The following is a 20,000-nucleotide window of genomic DNA, read 5'->3' as shown; positions in this document are numbered from 1 at the left end:
ATAATCACTTTTTTTTTACCTTTTTTTTTTTTCTTTTTTTTTGGGGGCTGTCCAAGAATTCAGGGTCTGGAAAGTCGTGTTCGTTAAGTGTTTGTGTTTGTTTGTTTGTTTTGTTTTGTTTCTTCTTCTTCTTCTTATTATTATTATTATTATTATTATTATTATTATTATTATTGTTATTATTATTATTATTATTATTATTATTATTATTATTATTATTATTATTATTGTTGTTATTTTTATTTTTTTGTCTGTTCTTTTATTTGTTTCATATTTTCAAAGTTTGTGTGGGTAATGACTCTCTCTCTCTGTTATTTACTTATTTTTCTTTATTCATTTATTTTCGTTATTTTACTTTATTCATTTTTCATTTTCTTTTCTTTTTTTCATTTTATTTGATTTCATTTTTATTTATATGTATTTATTTTTATTTTTTTATTATTATTATTTTTTTTTTTGGTGTGTGTGTTTGTGTGTGTGTCAGCGAGTCTTGTCAACACGGTCCGATCAATAAGTCTCTGCCGGTCACACGCGGGCCGAGACTCACACCGCTCCGATCATCATCTCGACAGCCGCCCGACGACCCGCACCGACGACGAGTGTAAGTAATGAGCAAAGCGATCGTACGGAGGGTAACTGTTGTGCTGCCCTTGCAAGACTGGACAGAAAAATGATGTAAAAGGAAAAAAATGAACTGAAAAGAAGCTAATATGAACCGACTCCAGAAACTTAAAATAACAAAAATAATAATAAGCAAACTGTTGTACCGCCCTTTGTAAGACTAGATAGAAAAATTGTATAAAAGGGAAAAAAAAAAAGAACTGAAAAGAAGCTAATATGAACCGACTCCAGAAACTTAGGATAACAAAAATAATGATACGCTGACATTTTGGTAAAGGCTAACTGTTGTACTGCCCTTTGCAAGACTAGATAGAAAAATTATATAAAAGGGAAAAAAATGAACTGAAAAGAAGCTAATATGAACCGACTCCAGAAACTTAGAATAACAAAAATAATGATACGCTGACATTTTGGTAAAGGCTAACTGTTGTACCGCCCTTTGCAAGACTAGATAGAAAAATTGTATAAAAGGAAAAAAAATGAACTGAAAAGAAGCTAATATGAACCGACTCCAGAAACTTAAAACAACAAAAAATAATAATAAGCAGACGTACTGGTAAAGGCTAACTGTCGTACCGCCCTTTACAAGACTAGATAGAAAAATTGTATAAAAGGGAAAAAATGAACTGAAAAGAAGCTAATATGAACTGACTCCAGAAACTTAGAATAACAAAAATAATGATACGCTGACATACTGGTAAAGGCTAACTGCTGTACCGCCTTTAGCAAGAGACTGGACGCAAACTAGATTAAAAATGATATGTAAAAAAGCTAAAAAGAACTAACTCCAGAAATCCGACAAAAAAAAAATAATGAGGAAAGCGAATATAGATTAACTGTTGTATATCGTCTACGGCAAGATTGGGAGGTTTTTTTTTTTTTTTAAAGCAAAAGAGTCAGTTCAAGGGCACAAAAAAAGGAAAAAAATAAGAAAAAAAGGTAGATCAAGATAATTATAGAGGAACTAATATTAACTGGGATAATGGCTGCTCTCTCTCTCTCTCTCTCTCAACAAACTCATATTTTAGAATTATAATATAGTGTAATGTCATCTGTAGCATTCACAAGAAGTATATAATTACATGAAATCATCAACCATGCAATTAAACTATGTAGACACTGGATAAACCGATATATCCTTAATGAAAATACTAGAGCAATGTGGGGTTATATACTGCAGTGATATCCTGGTCATGAGCTATATATAAACACCCCACTAATAATATCATGTATCTGAACACTAACAAAATCGATACCTATTTTATTTACTTATTTATTTATTTATACTTATTTTATTTATTTTATTTACTCCTCCCGAAATTGACCGCTCTTTCGGCCACCTCTTTGGATTCTTTTTAGGAGCAGCGAGTAGCGGGCTTTTTTTATTATTATTGTTTCCTTTTTTCGTGCCCTTGAGCTGTCTCCTTTATTGTAAAAAAAAAAATGATGCAATATAAATTTTAAACATACACTAAAAAATAATTCTTTTCCCTAAGCTCTCTCTATATATACATAACTTCCCTAAACTCTAATATACAAGAATCCTTATAAACTAAATACCGATTCTATCCTATTGCAATAACAAATAGGTATACACTAAACAAATGCATTCCCTCCCACAAGTTATCAATATATAAACACAAACCCCTTAGACTAACATACCTGAACCCTTTACAAATTCTACATACTTATCCAGTGTAGCGTAAAATCACCTGTTTTGTATAAGCTTCAAGAAAACTTAGGATCAGGCAAGAGGGAGGGAGCATCACCCAAGCCTACCCAATCCTATCTCCGGGGAATCATAAATACCTGAACCCTTCCATCCCCAACCAAGACACTTTGATACTCGCCTGTGGTCAGAGCCGAGGAGAATTCGATATCACAAGCTGAAAGTAAACAAAAGCACATCAAGACCTCGGACCTTATAGATTCCAACACGACAAAAAATATTACATCAACACCGACGGAGGAGAAGGAGGAGGAGGATTAGATGCTACAAAAAAGGGGATTAGAGAGGTAGAGATGGAGGGAGGAAGGAAGGGAGGGAGAGAGAAGAGAAGAGAAGAGATGAGAAGGGAAGTGAAGGGAAAGGAAAGGAAGGGAAGGGAAGGGAAATGAAAGAAAGGGAAATGAAGGAAAAGGAGAGGAAGGGAAAGGAAGGAAAGGGAAAGGAAGGGAAGGGAAATGAAGGAAAGGGAAATGAAGGAAAAGGAGAGGAAGGGAAGGGAAGGAAAGGGAAAGGAAGGGAAGAGAAAGGAAGGGAAGGGAAGGAAAGGGAAGGGAAATGAAGGAAAAGAAGAGGAAGGGAAGGGAAGGGAAAGGAGAGGAAGGAAAGGGAAGGGAAAGGAAGATAAGAGAAAAGAACAGAATAAATAAATAAATAAAGAGAGAAAGAAAGAAAAAAAGAAACCACAAATAAACACACACACACACACACACACACACACACACACACACACACACACACACAACCCCCCCCCCCCTCACACACACACACATAACCCCCCCTCCCTCCCTCCCCACCCCTAAACACATAAAAAAATAAAAAGTGTTGAATTCCAAAGCAGATCTGATCCCACTACTAAGACCTCGAAGCCACAAGATATAATGACGGGGCGGAGGGATGATCATAAGGGCCGCGAATGTATCATGAACTGGCCGGCGGAGGATTAGGTTTGGAATCCCTTTGTGGAGAGGATCTGAACCTATTGTGGAAGAGGATCCGAACCTATTGTGTGAGTGGGTTTGGAATGCTTAAACTTAGACTTAAAGCGACGCCATCTTGAGACCACGCACTGAAGGTTAGGTTATGTATATAGGAAATGAGGAAATAGGAGAATATGAATAAATAGGAAAAGAAAGAGAAAAAGTTAGGGAGAGGGAGGGAGAGAGAGGAGGAGAGAGGAGAAGAGAAGGGAAGGGAAGGAAGGAAAGGGAAGGGAAGGAGAGGGAAGGAAAGGGAAGAGAAGGGAAGGGAAGGGAAGGGAAGGGAAGGGAAGGGAAGGGAAGGGAAGGGAAGAGAAGAGAAGGGAAGGGAAGGGAAGGGAAGAGAAGAGAAGGGAAGGGAAGGGAAGGGAAGGAAAGGGAAGAGAAGGGAAGAGGAGAGAGAGAGAGAGAGAGAGAGAGAGAGAGAGAGAGAGAGAGAGAGAGAGAGAGAGAGAGAGAGAGAGAGAGAGAGAGAGAGAGAGAGAGAGAGAGAGAGAGAGAGAGAGAGAGAGAGAGAGAGAGAGAGAGAGAGGCGGAGGACGTTGGGAAAGGGCTTTGTTCTGAACGATAATGATGATGATGATGATGATGATGAATTTGTTTACATCATCGCTTCCTTTGTTTACGAGTGACAGTCGTAAAAAAAAAAAAAATAATAATCTGGCACGTGTATATGGTGACGCCCCCTCCCCCCCCTTTTCCCTCCTCCTCCTCCTCCTCCTCCTCCTCCTCCTCCTCCCTTTGGTCCCAGCTGACAGGCACATCGACTCAGATAACAAAAGATAACAGTGACTCATGCATAAAGATAAGGAGGAGGATGAGGAGGAGGAGGAGGAGGAGGAGGAAGGGATGGAGAGATTAGGAAGAGCGCAAATTAGGAAGAGGAGGCGAATGGAGGAAACAGAAAGAGGGAGAAGAGATTGAGAATGAGGAAGAGAAGGAAGAAGAGAAAGAGGAAGAGGAAGAGGAGGAGGAGGAAAGGATGAAGACAAATGAAGAAAAAAGAAAAAAAAGAGAAAATGAAAGAAATACATAGAACGAGGACAAAGAAAACGAGAATAAGGAAGAATACGGGAAGAGGAAGAAGAGGAAGAGGAAGAGGAAGAAGAGGAAATTAAAAAGATAAAAAAGAGAAAAAGAAATAAACAGAACAAGGACGAAGAAACCGAGAAAGAGGAAGTATAAAATGAAGAAAGAGGAGGAGGAGGAGGAGGAGGAGGAGGAGTTGTCTTACGGATACACGAGGTTGCCGGACGTACGAACACACATATCTTCCTCCTCCTCCTCCTCCTCCTCCTCCTCTTCCTCCTCCTTCCTTCCTTCCTTCCTTCTCTTCCTCACCCGATACATACTTCAATTTCCTTCCTTTTATCTCCTTTCTCCTTCCTCTTCCTCCCTTCCTTCAATCCTTCCTTCTTTTCTTCCTCCTCTTTCTTCCTCCCTCCTTCTCTTCCCCTTCCTCTTCTCTCCCTCATTTGCTCTTCCATATCCTCCTTCCCCTTCTTTCCTGTTGTTCTTCCTCCCCCACCAATTGCCTCCTTTCCTTCCTCTCCTCCTCCTCCTCCTCCTCCTCCTCCTCCTCTCAATTTACAGACGATTAGCTGAGTTTATCGTATATTCGCATCTCACGCGGACATTCCTCATCATTCCCAAAGGAGGAGGAGGAGGAGGAAGAGGAGGAGGAGGAGGAGGGGGAGGAGGAAGGCGTTAAGGGTAATTTAAGAAGAGGAGAAGAAGACTTTGGGAAGAGAAATGAAAAACGAAGAGAATGAACAGAGGAAGAGGAGGAGGAAGAGGAAGAGGAGGAAGAACAGGAAGGAGAATGTGAATGAAGGATGAAAAGGAAAATGAGAAAAAAAGGATAAAAAAAGCAGAACGTAGAAGAAGAGGAGAAGAAAAAGAAGAGGAGGAGGAGGAGGAGGAGGAGGAGGAGGAGGAGGAGGAGGAGGAAGAAAGACACAACGGAGATAATAATAAAGAAAAAACATCCAGAGAAAAACAAAATTAATGAGAGAGAGAGAGAGAGAGAGAGAGAGAGAGAGAGAGAGAGAGAGAGAGAGAGAGAGAGAGAGAGAGAGAGAGAGTGTAGGCTGGTGAATCTGTGGAGGAGGAGGAGGAGAAAGAGGGGGAGGAGGAGGAGGAGGAGGCAGATGGGAAAGCTACTGATGAGGAAGAGGGGAAGTGAAGGGAAATGATGAGAGAGAGAGAGAGAGAGAGAGAGAGAGAGAGAGAGAGAGAGAGAGAGAGAGAGAGAGAGAGAGAGAGAGAGAGAGAGAGAGAGAGAGAGAGAGAGAGAGAGAGAGAGAGAGAGAGAGAGAGAGAGAGAGAGAGAGAGAGAGAGAAGAGGGGAGATAGGAGGCATGAAAGATGGGGAAGTTGATGCGTGAGGGGAGAAGGAGGAAGGGGAGAGAAGAGGAGGAGGAGGAGGAGGAGGAAGAGGAGGAAGAGGAGGAGGAGGAGAGGAAAGAGAGGAAACAGCTGCTTCATTTAGCCGAGCGCTCCGAGACAAAATGAAGCTGCTTCGAAACATAACACGAATGAATCACAGGAAGAAACCGACCAGGAATAGCAGAGAGAGAGAGAGAGAGAGAGAGAGAGAGAGAGAGAGAGAGAGAGAGAGAGAGAGAGAGAGAGAGTATAGTTTTTTTATCTTCTCTACTGTATCGTTATGAATAAAAATGAAAAAGAAAGAAAATATAAATAAACAAGAAGGAAATATTATAATCTTTTTCTTCACTGACTTTCATCTTTTTCTATTTCATTTATTTCCCCTTTAATATTTTTCTCCTTTATTTCTCTTTATTCTGAACGCCTTAATCACTTTTTTATAATTAAACACAAGAACGATTTATTTATACTCATTAATTAACCCATTTACTCACTTATTTTGGGTACTCACTTAATTAGAAACATATATTTATCTCTCTTTTCACTTAATTAACCAAGCGCGCGGATCATTAACAGCCTCCCGCCGGCCCTAGCAGCTCATTAGGGTAAATTAGGGTAATCAGGGAGTAAATGGCTTCGACTGGCCGGGCAGGGAGGCGGCGGGTCACGTGATCGGCCAATTACACCTGTCCGCGGCCCGCCAGTGGTAATGACCAGCTAATTGATGACGGTAATTAGGCAGGGCGTCCAGGTAAGTGAGGGAGTGTGATTAACAGGTGCTGGTTGACTGGTTGACTGACTCGCCGTTTTCTTTGTCATCTTTCTCGTTTTCTATCTTTTTTCCCGTTTTCTTTCTCGTTTTCTCTCTTTTTCTCCCGTTTTCTTTCTCATCTTTCCCGTTTTCTCTCTTTTTCTCCCGTTTTCTTTCTCATCTTTCTCGTTTTCTCTCTTTTTCTCCCGTTTTCTATTTTTTTTCTCCCGTTTTCTTTCTCGTTTTCTCTCTTTTTTTCTCCCGTTTTCTTTCTCATTTTTCTCGTTTTCTATCTTTTTCTCCCGTTTTCTTTCTCATCTTTCTCGTTTTCTATCTTTTTCTCCCGTTTTCTTTCTCATCTTTCTCGTTTTCTCTCTTTTTCTCCCGTTTTCTCTCTTTTTCTCCCGTTTTCTTTCTTATCTTTCTCGTTTTCTCTCGTTTCTCAACTTAACGTTTTTTTTTTCCTTTCTTCTTCTTCCTCTCTCCACTTCCCCTTCCTCTTCACCCTCTCATTTGCTCTTCCATATCCTCCTTCTCTCTCTTCCTTTCCCTCTTTTTTCACATTCCTTTCATTTCCTTATTTTCTTTCCTTCTCCCTCTGTTTCCCCTCTCTTTCTTCCCTTTCTCTTTCGATCTACTTCTCCTTCCTTTTAAATACATCAAACCTTCCCATCCTATCTCCCTCTCTTCCTTTTCCATCCCTTTTTTTCCATATTCCTTTCCTTCTCCCTCTCTTTCCCCTCTTTTCCTTCCCTTATTCTTCCTATCTACTTTTCCTTCCCTTTAAATACATCTCCTATAACCTTCTCATTCCTTCTCCCTCTTTCCCTTTCCATCCTTTAATTCCTTTCCCTTCTTTTCCATATTCCTTTCACTCTCTCTCTCTTTCCCCTCTAGTATTCCTTCCCTTATTCTTCCGATCTACCTCTCCTTCCCTTCACATACATCTAACCTTCCCATCCTATCTCCTTCCTCCCTTTCCATCCCTTTTTTTCCATCTCTCCTTCTTTACCATTAACACCACGCCAAGCCAAGCCTCACCGCCACGCTTCCCTCATCCCCTTCACCCCCCTCAACCTACCCTCCCTCCATCCCTCCTCGCCCCCCCATAGACGGCCGCTGAAGGGGGATGGGGGGTGGGGAGGGAGGGCGCGGCAAGGCAAGAGAGGGTGTCAGGAGTCAGAGGCGTAGCGTCCTGCTGTGTGCATCAAACCATAAGTAACTTGAAATCGATTTTATTACTTCCGAGAGAACGAAAAAATCAATGGCGTGGAGGGTGAGGTGTGTAGGGGGGGGGGGGGTCAGAGAGGGGGGAAGGTGAGGTTGTGGAGGGGAAGGGAAGCAAGGGAGGGGAAGGGAAAGAATATAGAAGGAAGGGACAGGAGAGAGAAATAAGTGGAAAGGGAAGGGAATAGAAGGGATAGGATGAAGGGAACAAAGAGAAGGAAGGGGAGACAGTTGAAGGGAGAGGTGAAGGGAAGGAAGGGAAAGAATAGAGAAGGAAGGAACAGGAGAGAGATAGGTGTGGAAAGGGAAGGGAATAGAAGGGATAGGATGAAGGGAAGGAAGAGAAGGAAGGGGAGATAGGTGATGGGAAAGGAAGGAAGGGAAAGGGGAAGGGACGGAAGAGAGGAAGAAGGGACGGGAGACAGATAGGTGGAAAAGGAAGGGGAATAGAAGGGACAGGATGAAGAGAAGGAAGAGAAGGGAGGAAAGGGAAATAGGTGAAGGGAAGGGAATAGAAGGGACAGGATGATGGGAAGGAAAGGGAAAGGGAGGGAATGGAAGAATAGGAAAAATTTGGAGGAAAAAATAGGAAATGGAGAGAAAAATGAAGATAGAGAAGAGGAAAAGCAAAAAAGAATAGATGAGAGAGAGAGAGAGAGAGAGAGAGAGAGAGAGAGAGAGAGAGAGAGAGAGAGAGAGAGAGAGAGAGTAAAAAAGAGAGAGAGAGAGGAAAAGTTACGAAAACACAAAAGGCGAGTGTGTGTGTGTGTGTGTGTGTGTGTGTGTGTGTGTGTGTGTGTGTGTGTAAGGGGAGAGGAAGGAGAGAGACTACTACCTACCTTCCTATCTATCTATCTATCTATCTATCTGTCTATCTATCTATCTATCTATCTATTTCTTCTTCTTTCTCTTCCATTTCCTCTTTCCTACTCTCCTTTATTCCACGTTTGTTTTCCTTTTTCTTTTTCATTTTCCTTATTCACGTTCTTCTATGCATTTTTCTTCCTCTTCTCTCTTTCCTTCCACTGTTTTTCTTCCTCTCTCTCTCTCTCTCCTTTTTTCTTTCCATCTCCCTTTCTTCCCATTTTCTTCTATTTTCCTGTATTTCTTGTTCCCCTTTTCTTCTTCTTCTGTTTTTTTCTCTTCCTTAATTATCTCTTCTTCTCCCTCCTCTTCCTATCTTTCTCTCTCTTCTTCCCTTCTATTCCTTGTCATCTAAACCTTCCCTTCACCCTTCATAATAATAATAATAATAATAATAATAATAATAATAATAATAATAATAATAATAATAATAATAAAAATAAAAATAAATTAATTAACAAACACCAGAAGATAGAAAGAGAGAGAGAGAAAAAATGTTATACAGGGAGACGCAAAATTAATTACACGAAACGAGAAATAAAGAAAAAACGGAAATAAAAAAGAAAATGAAGCAGAAAGAAAAATTAAAAAAGGAAAAAAAAAACAATCTCCAACCACTCGTGTATATAAGGGTCATTTTAGGGTCAGGAAACACTAGGAAAACCGCCCTTAGGACCCTCGAGAAATAGAGGGGAGGAGAGGAAGGGGTGTTGAAGGGGAAGGGGGTTAGTGTAGGGGGCGTGGAGGGTGAGGGGAAGGAAAGGAAGGGAGGGGAAGGGAAGGAAGGGAGGGGACGGGAAGGAAGGAGGAAGGAAGGAATAGAGAAGGAAGGGAGGGGAAGGGAAGGAAGGGAGGGGAAGGGAAGGAATAGGGAAGGAAGGGAGGGGAAGGGAAAGAAGGGAGGGGAAGGGAAGGAATAGGGAAGGAAGGGAGGGGATGGGAAGGAATAGGGAAGGAAGGGAGGGGAAGGGAAGGAATAGGGAAGGGAGGAACGAGAGAGAGAGAGAGAGAGAGAGAGAGAGAGAGAGAGAGAGAGAGAGAGAGAGAGAGAGAGAGAGAGAGAGAGAGAGAGAGAGAGAGAGAGAGAGAGAGAGAGAGAGAGAGAGAGAGAGAGAGAGAGAGAGAGAGAGAGAGAGAGAGAGAGAGAGAGAGAGAGAGAGAGAGAGAGAGAGAGAGAGAGAGAGAGAGAGAGAGAGAGAGAGAGAACGGCGTGGCTTAACACCTTCACGCCCCAAATCCCGAGTTAATTAATTTTCGCCTATTAAAGATCCAATTTTTGACAGGGCGCGAATTGGCGGCGGGAAAAACGGGTTATTGTCGACGAGGAAACGAAAAAAAAAAAAAAATAGGAGTATGTTTTTTTTTTCGAAGGGGGAAGGAGTAAAACAAATAGTAAAATAAAAAACAAGGATAACAAAAATAAAACATGTATGAAACAGATAAAGCGGGTTAAGGACATAATGAAAATAAGAATAATATCAAGTGCGCGTTTTTAACCCCTTGACTGAGGATTCCCTACAAGAAGACATCACCAAGCAACAGGAATGGAACAAAGAGTGGCTGCTACAATTCAATGAAGAAAAATGTAAAGCCATGCACCTTGGGAGGGGATACTCAGCACACCAATACCACATGGGAAACACTCCACTATCCACCACAGAGGCAGAGAAAGACATGGGAGTGTGTATGTTACCAGGCTACCAGTGAAGGGATATCCAACACACCAATACCGCATGGGAAACACTCCACTATCCACCACAGAGGCAGAGAAAGACCTGGGAGTATATGTTACCAGGCTACCAGTGAAGGGATATCCAGCACACCAATACCACATGGGAAACACTCCACTATCCACCACAGAGGCAGAGAAAGACCTGGGAGTGTATGTTACCAGGCTACCAGTGAAGGGATATCCAGCACACCAATACCACATGGGAAACACTCCACTATCCACCACAGAGGCAGAGAAAGACCTGGGAGTGTATGTTACCAGGCTACCAGTGAAGGCCAAATCCGTGCCAATTCGTTTGTTCACATATTTCTAGTGCAATAGGTAAAGTGGTTAATTAATACACTGAAATACTTCATAATACAAAAAGAAAAATGATCCTATGCAAATGAGTTCAGTTTGTACGATAAGTCAAAGCTGTTTCTATTTTAAGACCCCGGTAGCTTCATGACCGATCGGGAGCCATCATTTATTTCCCTACGCAACAAATTAACGGGCAATGCGATTCTCAGAGGAGTGGATCGTTATACAGTCAGGAAAATGATCCTATATATAAATGAGTTACAGTTTACACGTTAAGTCAAAGCTGTTTCTATTTCTTCCTCATCGTTGGGTTAATGTTGCGTGAAAAAAGAGGAAAGTTAAAGGAAAGGAAGGTGCATGGGAGGGAGGAAACGAAGGCTATGGACAAAGGAGAGAAGAAAGATAAAAAGAGAGATCAAATTAATTAAGTTTCCAGTTTCATTTTTCGTATTTCCAGGCGCGGCAAAGAAGAAAACGGGTTAGTGTTACAGCGAGATTAAGCTTGCACTATATTTTGTTTTCAGGTCAGAGTAAAGAAATAAAGAAGAAAATTAGGTTTCCAGATCACAAAGAGTAACATTTTAATATCACCTCCATAGTTTTTTAAGGGTTTATTTGTTTATTTACTGTTTTATACGATGAGAGAGAGAGAGAGAGAGAGAGAGAGAGAGAGAGAGAGAGAGAGAGAGAGAGAGAGAGAGAGAGAGAGAGAGAGAGAGAGAGAGAGAGAGAGAGAGAGAGAGAGAGAGAGAGAGAGAGAGAGAGAGAGAGAGAGAGAGAGAGAGAGAGAGAGAACAGCAATAAAGATACCTCAAGTAGACCCCAAACAAAAGCACACACACACACACACACACACACACACACACACACACACACACACACACACACACACACACACACACACACATACACGCACATTTCTCTCCTATTTCTATATGGCCGACAATAACTGGCCATTGCAGAGGTTAGATAAACAAGTGATGGCCCATTCTCTCTCTCTCTCTCTCTCTCTCTCTCTCTCTCTCTCTCTCTCTCTCTCTCCTCCAAATTTTTCTTTTTCTTTCCTTCCCTTCCCTTCCTTTCCCTTTCCCTCCCATCATCCTGCCCCTTCTATTCCCTTCCCTTCAGCTATCTCCCTTTCCTTCCCTTCCCTTCCTTCCCTCCATCCTGTCTCTTCTATTCCCTTCCCTTCACTTATCTCCCTTTCCTCCCTTCTCTTCCTTCCCTCCATCCTGTCCCTTCTATTCCCTTCCTTTAACATCTATCTCCCGTCCTTTCTTCCTTCTCTCTTCTTCTCCTTCCCCTTCTACTCAATTTTCATCTTTTTTTATATTTCTATTTATATTCTACATCTGTTTGTCAATTATTTAAGCCCCAAATACACTGCCGAATTTTGGCTCACGAATGTGCGCGAATATGCAAGTCATCCTGTGTCGCGAACAAGTTCGGCATCTTTCTTGCCTGTTCTTGGCCGTTCGGGGACATGTCTGCGTCCACCACGCGACTTTTGACAGTTGGTCACGACCGCCACGAAAGTTTCATGTTGCATGAAAAATTCGCGGCCGTTCGCCAAATATGCACGAATGCAAAATGGACGCCGAATTGTCGCCGAAATATCGCCATGTCGCAGACAATTCGGCGTCCGATTCGCGGTGTTCGGCGAATTGTCGCCGAATTTTGACCGTTGAAATTTTAATTTTATTGGCGAATTTGTCGCCGACATGTCGCCGACTATTCGGGGACATGTCTCCGACATGTCGCCGAATGGCCAAGACTATTTGGGGACATGTCCACGAATATTCGGCGAATTAATCACGACACGGCAAACGGGTCGCGGTGGGAGGTGTACACGGGGGTCTGTCTATCTATCTATCTATCTATCTATCTATCTATCTATCTATTTATGTATTATCTTTCTATCTATCTATCTATATCTGTCTATCTATCTATCTATCTATATCTATATCTATCTATCTATCTATCTATCTATCTATCTATCTATCTATCTATCTATCTATCTATATCTATATATATATATCTATATATATATATATATATATATATATATATATATATATATATATATATATATATATATATATATATATATATATATATATATATATATATATATATATATATATATATATATATATATATATATATATACATATATACAGAATAAAATAATACTATAATAATAAATAGTAAACAAGAAAATATGAAAAACAAGAAGAATCATGAATATATAAAATAGGTCTGGAACTAACATTTTAATTTATTTCATAATTAATTTACTATTTATTACCTTATTTATTTCTTAATATCATTATTCTGCCATTATTTAACCTTTGTTTCATTTTCAGTTATTTAGATTTAGTTCTACTTTCAGTTACTGGTTTGTTTATTAATATTACGTAAACATTCATTCATTCTAAAATATTTGTAGGAGAGCAAAACAACAACAAGTCACACTTATACATTTTATTACACATACTATCATACATATTACCACACATGGTATTTACTCGCCCACAATTCTGTCCTGCCAGGCCACTGCTCCCCGGGTGTTGTAGTAGTCCATGAGGTAGGCGCGGATTCCCGTGCTTTTATATGCCACATGGGCATCAGATGATCAGCTGTCAGAAATCTTGGCACTGTCGGAGAATTGTCCCCGACATGTCGCCGACACTTCGGGGACATGTGAAGACAATTTGGAGACTTGTCGCCAGTTATTCCGCGACAAAAAAAACGTTAAAATTTCAGATTTTGAGCTCGGCGACATGGACGCCGAACAGTCGGCGACATGTCCCCGAACTGTCTTGAGCATTCGCCGACATGTCGCCGAATGGTCGCGAACTGTAAGAATCTTGGTCATGTCGGCGAACCGGTCGCCGAATTTTTTCACGAACTGATTCGGCGTCAAGTTCGTGGCCAAAATTCGGCAGTGTATTTGGGGCTTTACACAGAAAATAAGTGTAAATTTTATTAGGTAATTTATTAGTATCCCAAAGTCAGTCTTGCGTAAGAATAAGTTGATATATATCTATATGTTCATGAATGTAAACTGAGTAAGTCACTGATTCAGGTCAAACACGTATTTAGTAATCATGAATTTAAATGCTTGAAAGTAATTGCATGCATGCCTCCCCCCCTCCCGCGGCCCCGCTGCACTCGACTTTCTACTCATGCTCATCCCTATACTGTCCAAACCCCTTATGCAAGAGTTAACCAGCATCTTCACTCTTTCATCCCTCACGCTGGTAAACTCTGGAACAATCTTCCTTCATCTGTATTTCCTTCTGCCTATGACTTGAACTCTTTCAAGAGGAGGGTATCAGGACACCTCTCCTCCCGAGTTTGACCTTGCTTTTAGCCACCTCTTCCGATTCTTTTGTGGGAGCAGCGATTAGCGGGCTTTTTTTTATTATTGTTTTTTTTTTTGTGTGCCCTTGAGCTGCCTCCTTTGTTGCAAAAAAAAAAATATGGTAAAGAATACGAAGAGGAGGAGGAGAAAGAGGAAGATAAGAAGGAAGATAAAGACACGTCCAAAATAGAGGAGAAAGAGGAAGATAAGAAGAAGGAAGATAAAGACACGTCCAAAATAGAGGAGAAAGAGGAAGATAAGAAGAAGGAAGATAAAGACACGTCCAAAATAGAGAAGAAAGAGGAAGATAAGAAGGAGGAAGATAAAGACACGTCCAAAATAGAGGAGAAAGAGGAAGATAAGAAGGAGGAAGATAAAGAAACATGCAAAATAGAGGAGAAAGAGGAAGATAAGAAGGAGGAAGATAAAGACACGTCCAAAATAGAGGAGAAAGAGGAAGATAAGAAGAAGAAAGATAAAGAAACATGCAAAATAGAGGAGAAAGAGGAAGATAAGAAGAAGGAAGATAAAGAAACATGCAAAATAGAGGAGAAAGAGGAAGATAAGAAGAAGAAAGATAAAGAAACATGCAAAATAGAGGAGAAAGAGGAAGATAAGAAGAAGAAAGATAAAGAAACATGCAAAATAGAGGAGAAAGAGGAAGATAAGAAGAAGGAAGTAAAGAAACATGCAAAATAGAGGAGAAAGAGGAAGATAAGAAGGAGGAAAATAAATGAAAAGTGGAAAACAGAGGCGAGAGAAAAAAAAAATTATAACGAGGCTGCACTTCAATGACCTACCAAACATATTTTTTTTAGTAAGGGAAGTGTTTCACGAATATAAAAAAAGAAGCAAAAAAAGACCCCAGTAAGAGGAGGAATAGGAAGAGAGTACAGAGAGGATGAAGAAAGAAGAGGAAGAGGAGGAGAATGATAAACAGAAAAGAAGAATAGACGAAAAAAGCAAGAAAACAAGAAGAAAAAATGAATAATAACAGTTAAAAGTACAAAAAAAAGCAAAACACGAGAGAGAGAGAGAGAGAGAGAGAGAGAGAGAGAGAGAGAGAGAGAGAGAGAGAGAGAGAGAGAGAGAGAGAGAGAGAGAAGAGGGGAAGAGGGCAATAAGAAAGGGAAGGAACTGAGGGTCGAGTGAGCGGGTTTGTGGGAAGCTAATTTGTGAAAGTGATCAGTGAGGGGAGCAGACTATCCTTGACCGGCGAGGAGGAGGAAGAGGAGGAGGAGGAAGAGGAGGAGGAGGAGGAGGAGGAGCAAGTGGATGAAGAGGAGGAGGCGGAGAAGTGGTTATAAGAGCAGGGAAGGTGGAGGAAGAGGAGGAAAGGCGAGTGGAAGAGGAAAGAAAGAGGAAGGAGGAGGAGAAGGAAGAGAAACGGAGGAAGAGAGAAGCAAGAGGAGGAAGAGGAGGAAAAGCGAGTGTGTGAGGAGGAGGAGGAGGAGGAGGAGGAGGAGGAGGACAAGAACAAGAAAAAGGTGATGATTTTGAAGATACTGAAGATGCTAAAGAAGAAGAGGAAGAAGAAGAAGAAGAAGAAGAAGAAGAAGAAGAAGAAGAAGAAGAAGAAAAAGAAGAAAAAGGAGAAGAAGAAGAAGAAGAAGAGAGAAGGAAAGGGGAAGAAAAAGAAAAAAAGAATGAAAAGCAATCATTAAAAAACAAGAGAAAAGAAGAAAATTTGAAGAAAAAAAGGAAAAAGGCGAGGAAGAAGAAAACGAAGAAAAAACGCAAAAAAAGTAGAAGAGAAGAAGAAAACGTAAAAGAAAAACAAATAAAATAATAAAATAATCATCCAGGTAAGTCATCAGTCACCAGGTAAAATCATCAACAGGTAAGTCAAGTCATCACCAGGTAAGTCATCACAGGTAAGTCATCAATCATCACAGGTAAATCATCACAGGTAAGTCATCAGTCATCACAGGTAAGTCATCACAGGTAAGTCATCAGTCATCACAGGTAAGTCATCACAGGTCATCCCTCTTACCCGTGGCGTTCATCTTCTCTCCACGACTAACAAATCGATAACTCCTCCTCCTCCTCTTCTTCTTCCTCCTCCTCCTCCTCCTCCTCCTCCTCCTCCTTATCTACTTCCTTCACAGCTCCTCCGAATAGCAAGCCTCATAAACGTTAGGAAAGAGGAAGAGGAGGAGGAGGAAATGGAAGAGACAAGCAAGAGGAAGAAGAGGAGGAGGAGGAGGAAGAGGAGGAGGAGGAGGAGGAGGTGAGGTAAGGATCGGGTAGTAGTTATTGGAGAGATTAAAGAGGAGGAGGAGGAGGAGGAGGAAGAGAGGTAAGATAATAACGAAGAGGAAGAAGAGGAAGAAAAAGAAGAAAGGAAGAAAAGGAAGGAAGGAAAGAAAGGAAAAAAAGTAAAGGAGGAAAATGAAGAAGAGAAAGAGAAGGAAGGAAGGGGAAAACGGAAATAAAAGAAGGAAAAGGAGAAAAAAAAGAGAGAAAGAAGAAAAGAACATACGAAAGAAGACAAGAAAAGGAAGAATGAAGGAAAGGAGAAGAGAAAATGAAGAAGGAAACTGAAGAAGAAAAGGAGAAGGAGGAGGAGAAGAGAGTAAAGAAAGACAGCAATAAAAAAAGAGAAAAAAAGTCAGAAGAGAGAGAGAGAGAGAGAGAGAGAGAGAGAGAGAGAGAGAGAGAGAGAGAGAGAGAGAGAGAGAGAGAGAGAGAGAGAGAGAGAGAGAGGAGGTCCTGGCCGCGTCCTTTCCCAGTGTGTCTATGGCCCCCACATCTCATCTGGCTATTATCTCCACGCTTCCGCCAATCAGCGCCCTTGATTCACCTGGCCAAACACGCCGAGCCAATCACCGCCCACCTCCGCGCTGGCGCCTCCCCGACCAGGAAAAACTTAGCCCGGACAGCCCGCGGACACCACACCAACCCACCTCGACTTCGCCTGCCACATCCACTCACGTTTCCCGCTCCCATTTCCAAACGAGGACACGTGGGCCTAGACGGATGGTTGGGATATGGAGGAGAAGGATTGAGGAAGGAGTGTTTAGGAGGGGAAGGATGTATAGCAAAGGACCAGTGAGATATAGCAAGTTATGTAAGAGGGCGGATTCACATACCAACCCACCAGACTGCCCTCACAAGCCTACCACATCCACTCACATTTCCCCCTCCCATTTCCAAACGAGGACACGTAGAAAGGAACGGAGGGTAAGGATATGAAGGAGAAAGATTGAGGAAGGGCTGGTGAAGAGGATATTGATGTAGAGGAATGAACTAGGGAGATATAGTAAGTTATGTAAGAGGGCTGATTCACACTAACCCACCAGACTGCCCTCACACGACTGCCACATCCACTCACATTTCCTCCTCTCATTTCCAAACTAAGACACGTAGACAGGAACGGATGGTTGGGATATGGAGGAGAAGGAGTGAGGAAAGAGTGTTTAGAAGGGGAAGGATGTACAGTGAAAGAGTGATGAGATATAGCAACTTATGTAGGAGGGCGAACAAGACACAAACCCACCTCGACCTCGCTTGCCACATCCACTCACAATTTCCCTCTCCCGTTTCCAAACTAGGTCACGTGGGCATGAGCGGATGGTTGGGATATGGAGGAGAAGGACTGAGAAAGGCGTGTATAAGAGGAGAAAGATGTGGAGTGAAGGACAAGTGAGATATAGCAAGTTAAGTAGGTGGACAAACACACTCACACACAAAGCCTTACACGCCCTCCATATCCACTCACATTTTCCGCTGCCATTTCAACCCCGGGACACGCAGACGGGAACAGACGGTGAGGATAAGGAGGAGAAGGATTGAGGAAGGACTGGTAAGGAGGCAAAGAACGTGGGGCGAAGAGGTGGCGAGATCTAGCAAGTTTTGGAGGGGGCGGAGCGAGTGTCAGAGCGCGGTGTTATCTCCCGGCAGCATCAGTAAACCCCGAACATGACTCATGGGAGAGATCTCGTCGGCACAACTTTTTCAATACGGCGATGAAGGGACAATGCGAGGCGAAGGGGGATGAAGAGGAGGAGGAGGAAGAGGAAGAGGAGATGGTGGTTAAGAAAACAAGACAGCGAAGAGGAGGAGACGGAGGCCAACACAGAGAAGCAAGAGGAAGAGGAGGAAGAGTGGATCAAGAGAAGTGGTTATATGAGCAGGAAAGGTGGAGAAAGAGGAGGAAGAGGAGTAAGAAGACACAGAGAAGCAAGAGGAGGAGGAGGAGGAGGAACAGCGAGTGTGTGAGGAAGAAGAGGAGGAGGAGGAAGGAAGGAAGAAGGAAAGAGAAGAAAGGAAGAAGAGAGGAAGACGAAGAAGGGGAAGAGAGAAGGAAGAAGAAAATAACGAGGAGGAGGAAGAGGAGGAGGTGAAAATATTTAACTAGATTTGGCGGTGTGTGTGTGTGTGTGTGTGTGTGTGTGTGTGTGTGTGTGTGTGTGTGTGTGTGTGTGTGTGTGTGTGTGTGTGTGTGTGTGTGTGTGTGTTTGTGTGTGTGTGTGTGTGTGTGTGTGTGTGTGTGTGTGTGTGTGTGTGTGTGTGTACATGACAGATTAACGTTCATTCACCGTTCCATACGTTCTCCATTCACCCATATTACAAGCCCCCCCTTCCTCGGCCGTTCACTTGACATCACTTCATCTTCCAATACTTCCACCCATATTACAAACTCTCCCTTCCTCGGCCGTTCCCCTGACATCAGTTCCAAACGTTCTCTTCCACCCATATTACAAGCTCTCCCTTCCTCGGCCGTTCCCCTGACATCAGTTCCAAACGTTCTCTTCCACCCATATTACAAGCTCTCCCTTCCTCGGCCGTTCCCTTGACATCAGTTCCATACGTTCTCTTCCACCCATATTACAAGCTCTCCCTTCCTCGGCCGTTCCCTTGACATCAGTTCCATACGTTCTCTTCCACCCATATTACAAGCTCTTCCTTCCTCGGCCGTTCCCTTGACATCAGTTCCAGCAGTACCAGATAGCCAGATACCTTTCCACACGTTCCCATTCGCCCCTACAAGCTATCCCTACCTCGGCCGTTCCCTTGACATCCCTTACGTTCTCTTTCACCCCTACTACAAGCTCTCCCTTACTCGGCCGTTCCCTCGACATCAATACCTTACGCTCTCTTTCACACCTACAAGCTCTCCCTTCAAGACCACCTCACACGCCAGCCACATCCATTCACATTTTCCGTTCCTATTTCATAACCAGGACACGAAGACGAGAACAGATGGTCAGGATAAGAAGGAGAAGGACTGAGGAAGAACTGGTAAGGAGGAAAATGATATAGGGCAAAGGACCAGTGAGATATAGCAAGTTATGTATGGCAGGGCAGACACAGACATCCTTTCCCTCGACATCAGTTCCGCAGTATAAGAGTCACACCGAGCATAGCATTTACCGGTCCCTGAAGCCTAAGTATTGCCAAGAGACATCAGGATCTAACTCTTTTAACGATAACTATAAAGGGGTTTAGTTATTGGTGCCCAGGAGGAGAGGCATTGGAGAGTTGGGTAGTTGAGGATGGAAATTGGACAGTTGCTTTGTTATAAGGATAGGAGACGGGATATTTTCGCTGTTAGAAGGATAGGAGTTGGATAGTTGCAGTGTTATGAGGATAGGACAGTTTTGGGATAGGAAGTCGGGATATATGAACGGCTGAGTACGACAATCTGTAAAATAAGGAAAAAAATGCAAAAAAATAAATAAATAAATAAATTGACGAAAAAAATAAACAAATGAACGAAATAAACGAGACAAAAACGAATAAAAAAAAAAAAATGAAATATATAAAAAACAAGAAAAAAATATTAATAAACAAAAACATCTGTCTATCTATTTATAATTTTTCTCCTCCTCCTCCTCCTCCTCCTCCTCCTCCTCCAGGTGTGCTAAAATTACCCTTCAGTGGACAGATGTTGCAAGCACTCACTCTCTCCCTTCTCACCTTGTCACACCTCGGCCGCGAACACCTGTGCGGAGGAGGAGGAGGAGGAGGAGGAGGAGAGAAAAAAAAAAGCCAAAAATCATATATGTAAATTGAAAAGAGAAGAAATATGAAAAGAGGAA

The 20,000-nt window shown here is 42.1% G+C and overlaps 1 protein-coding gene across 1 annotated transcript in view; it reads right to left on the bottom strand.

Moving 5' to 3' along the window:
- Positions 1-2,406: 2,406 nt before the first annotated feature.
- Positions 2,407-20,000, bottom strand: part of LOC126980619 (putative uncharacterized protein DDB_G0291608) — a 37,800-nt gene continuing 20,206 nt past the window's right edge. The window contains exon 2 of the mRNA XM_050830721.1: positions 2,407-2,507. Coding sequence (XP_050686678.1) covers positions 2,407-2,507 — 101 coding nt within the window. The remainder of the gene's footprint in view (positions 2,508-20,000) is intronic.

This window comes from Eriocheir sinensis, chromosome 44 (genome assembly GCF_024679095.1).
Source record: "Eriocheir sinensis breed Jianghai 21 chromosome 44, ASM2467909v1, whole genome shotgun sequence".
NCBI lineage: Eukaryota > Metazoa > Arthropoda > Malacostraca > Decapoda > Varunidae > Eriocheir > Eriocheir sinensis.
Note: the sequence above shows the minus strand (reverse complement) of the source record. Positions and strands in the feature narration are given on the sequence as shown.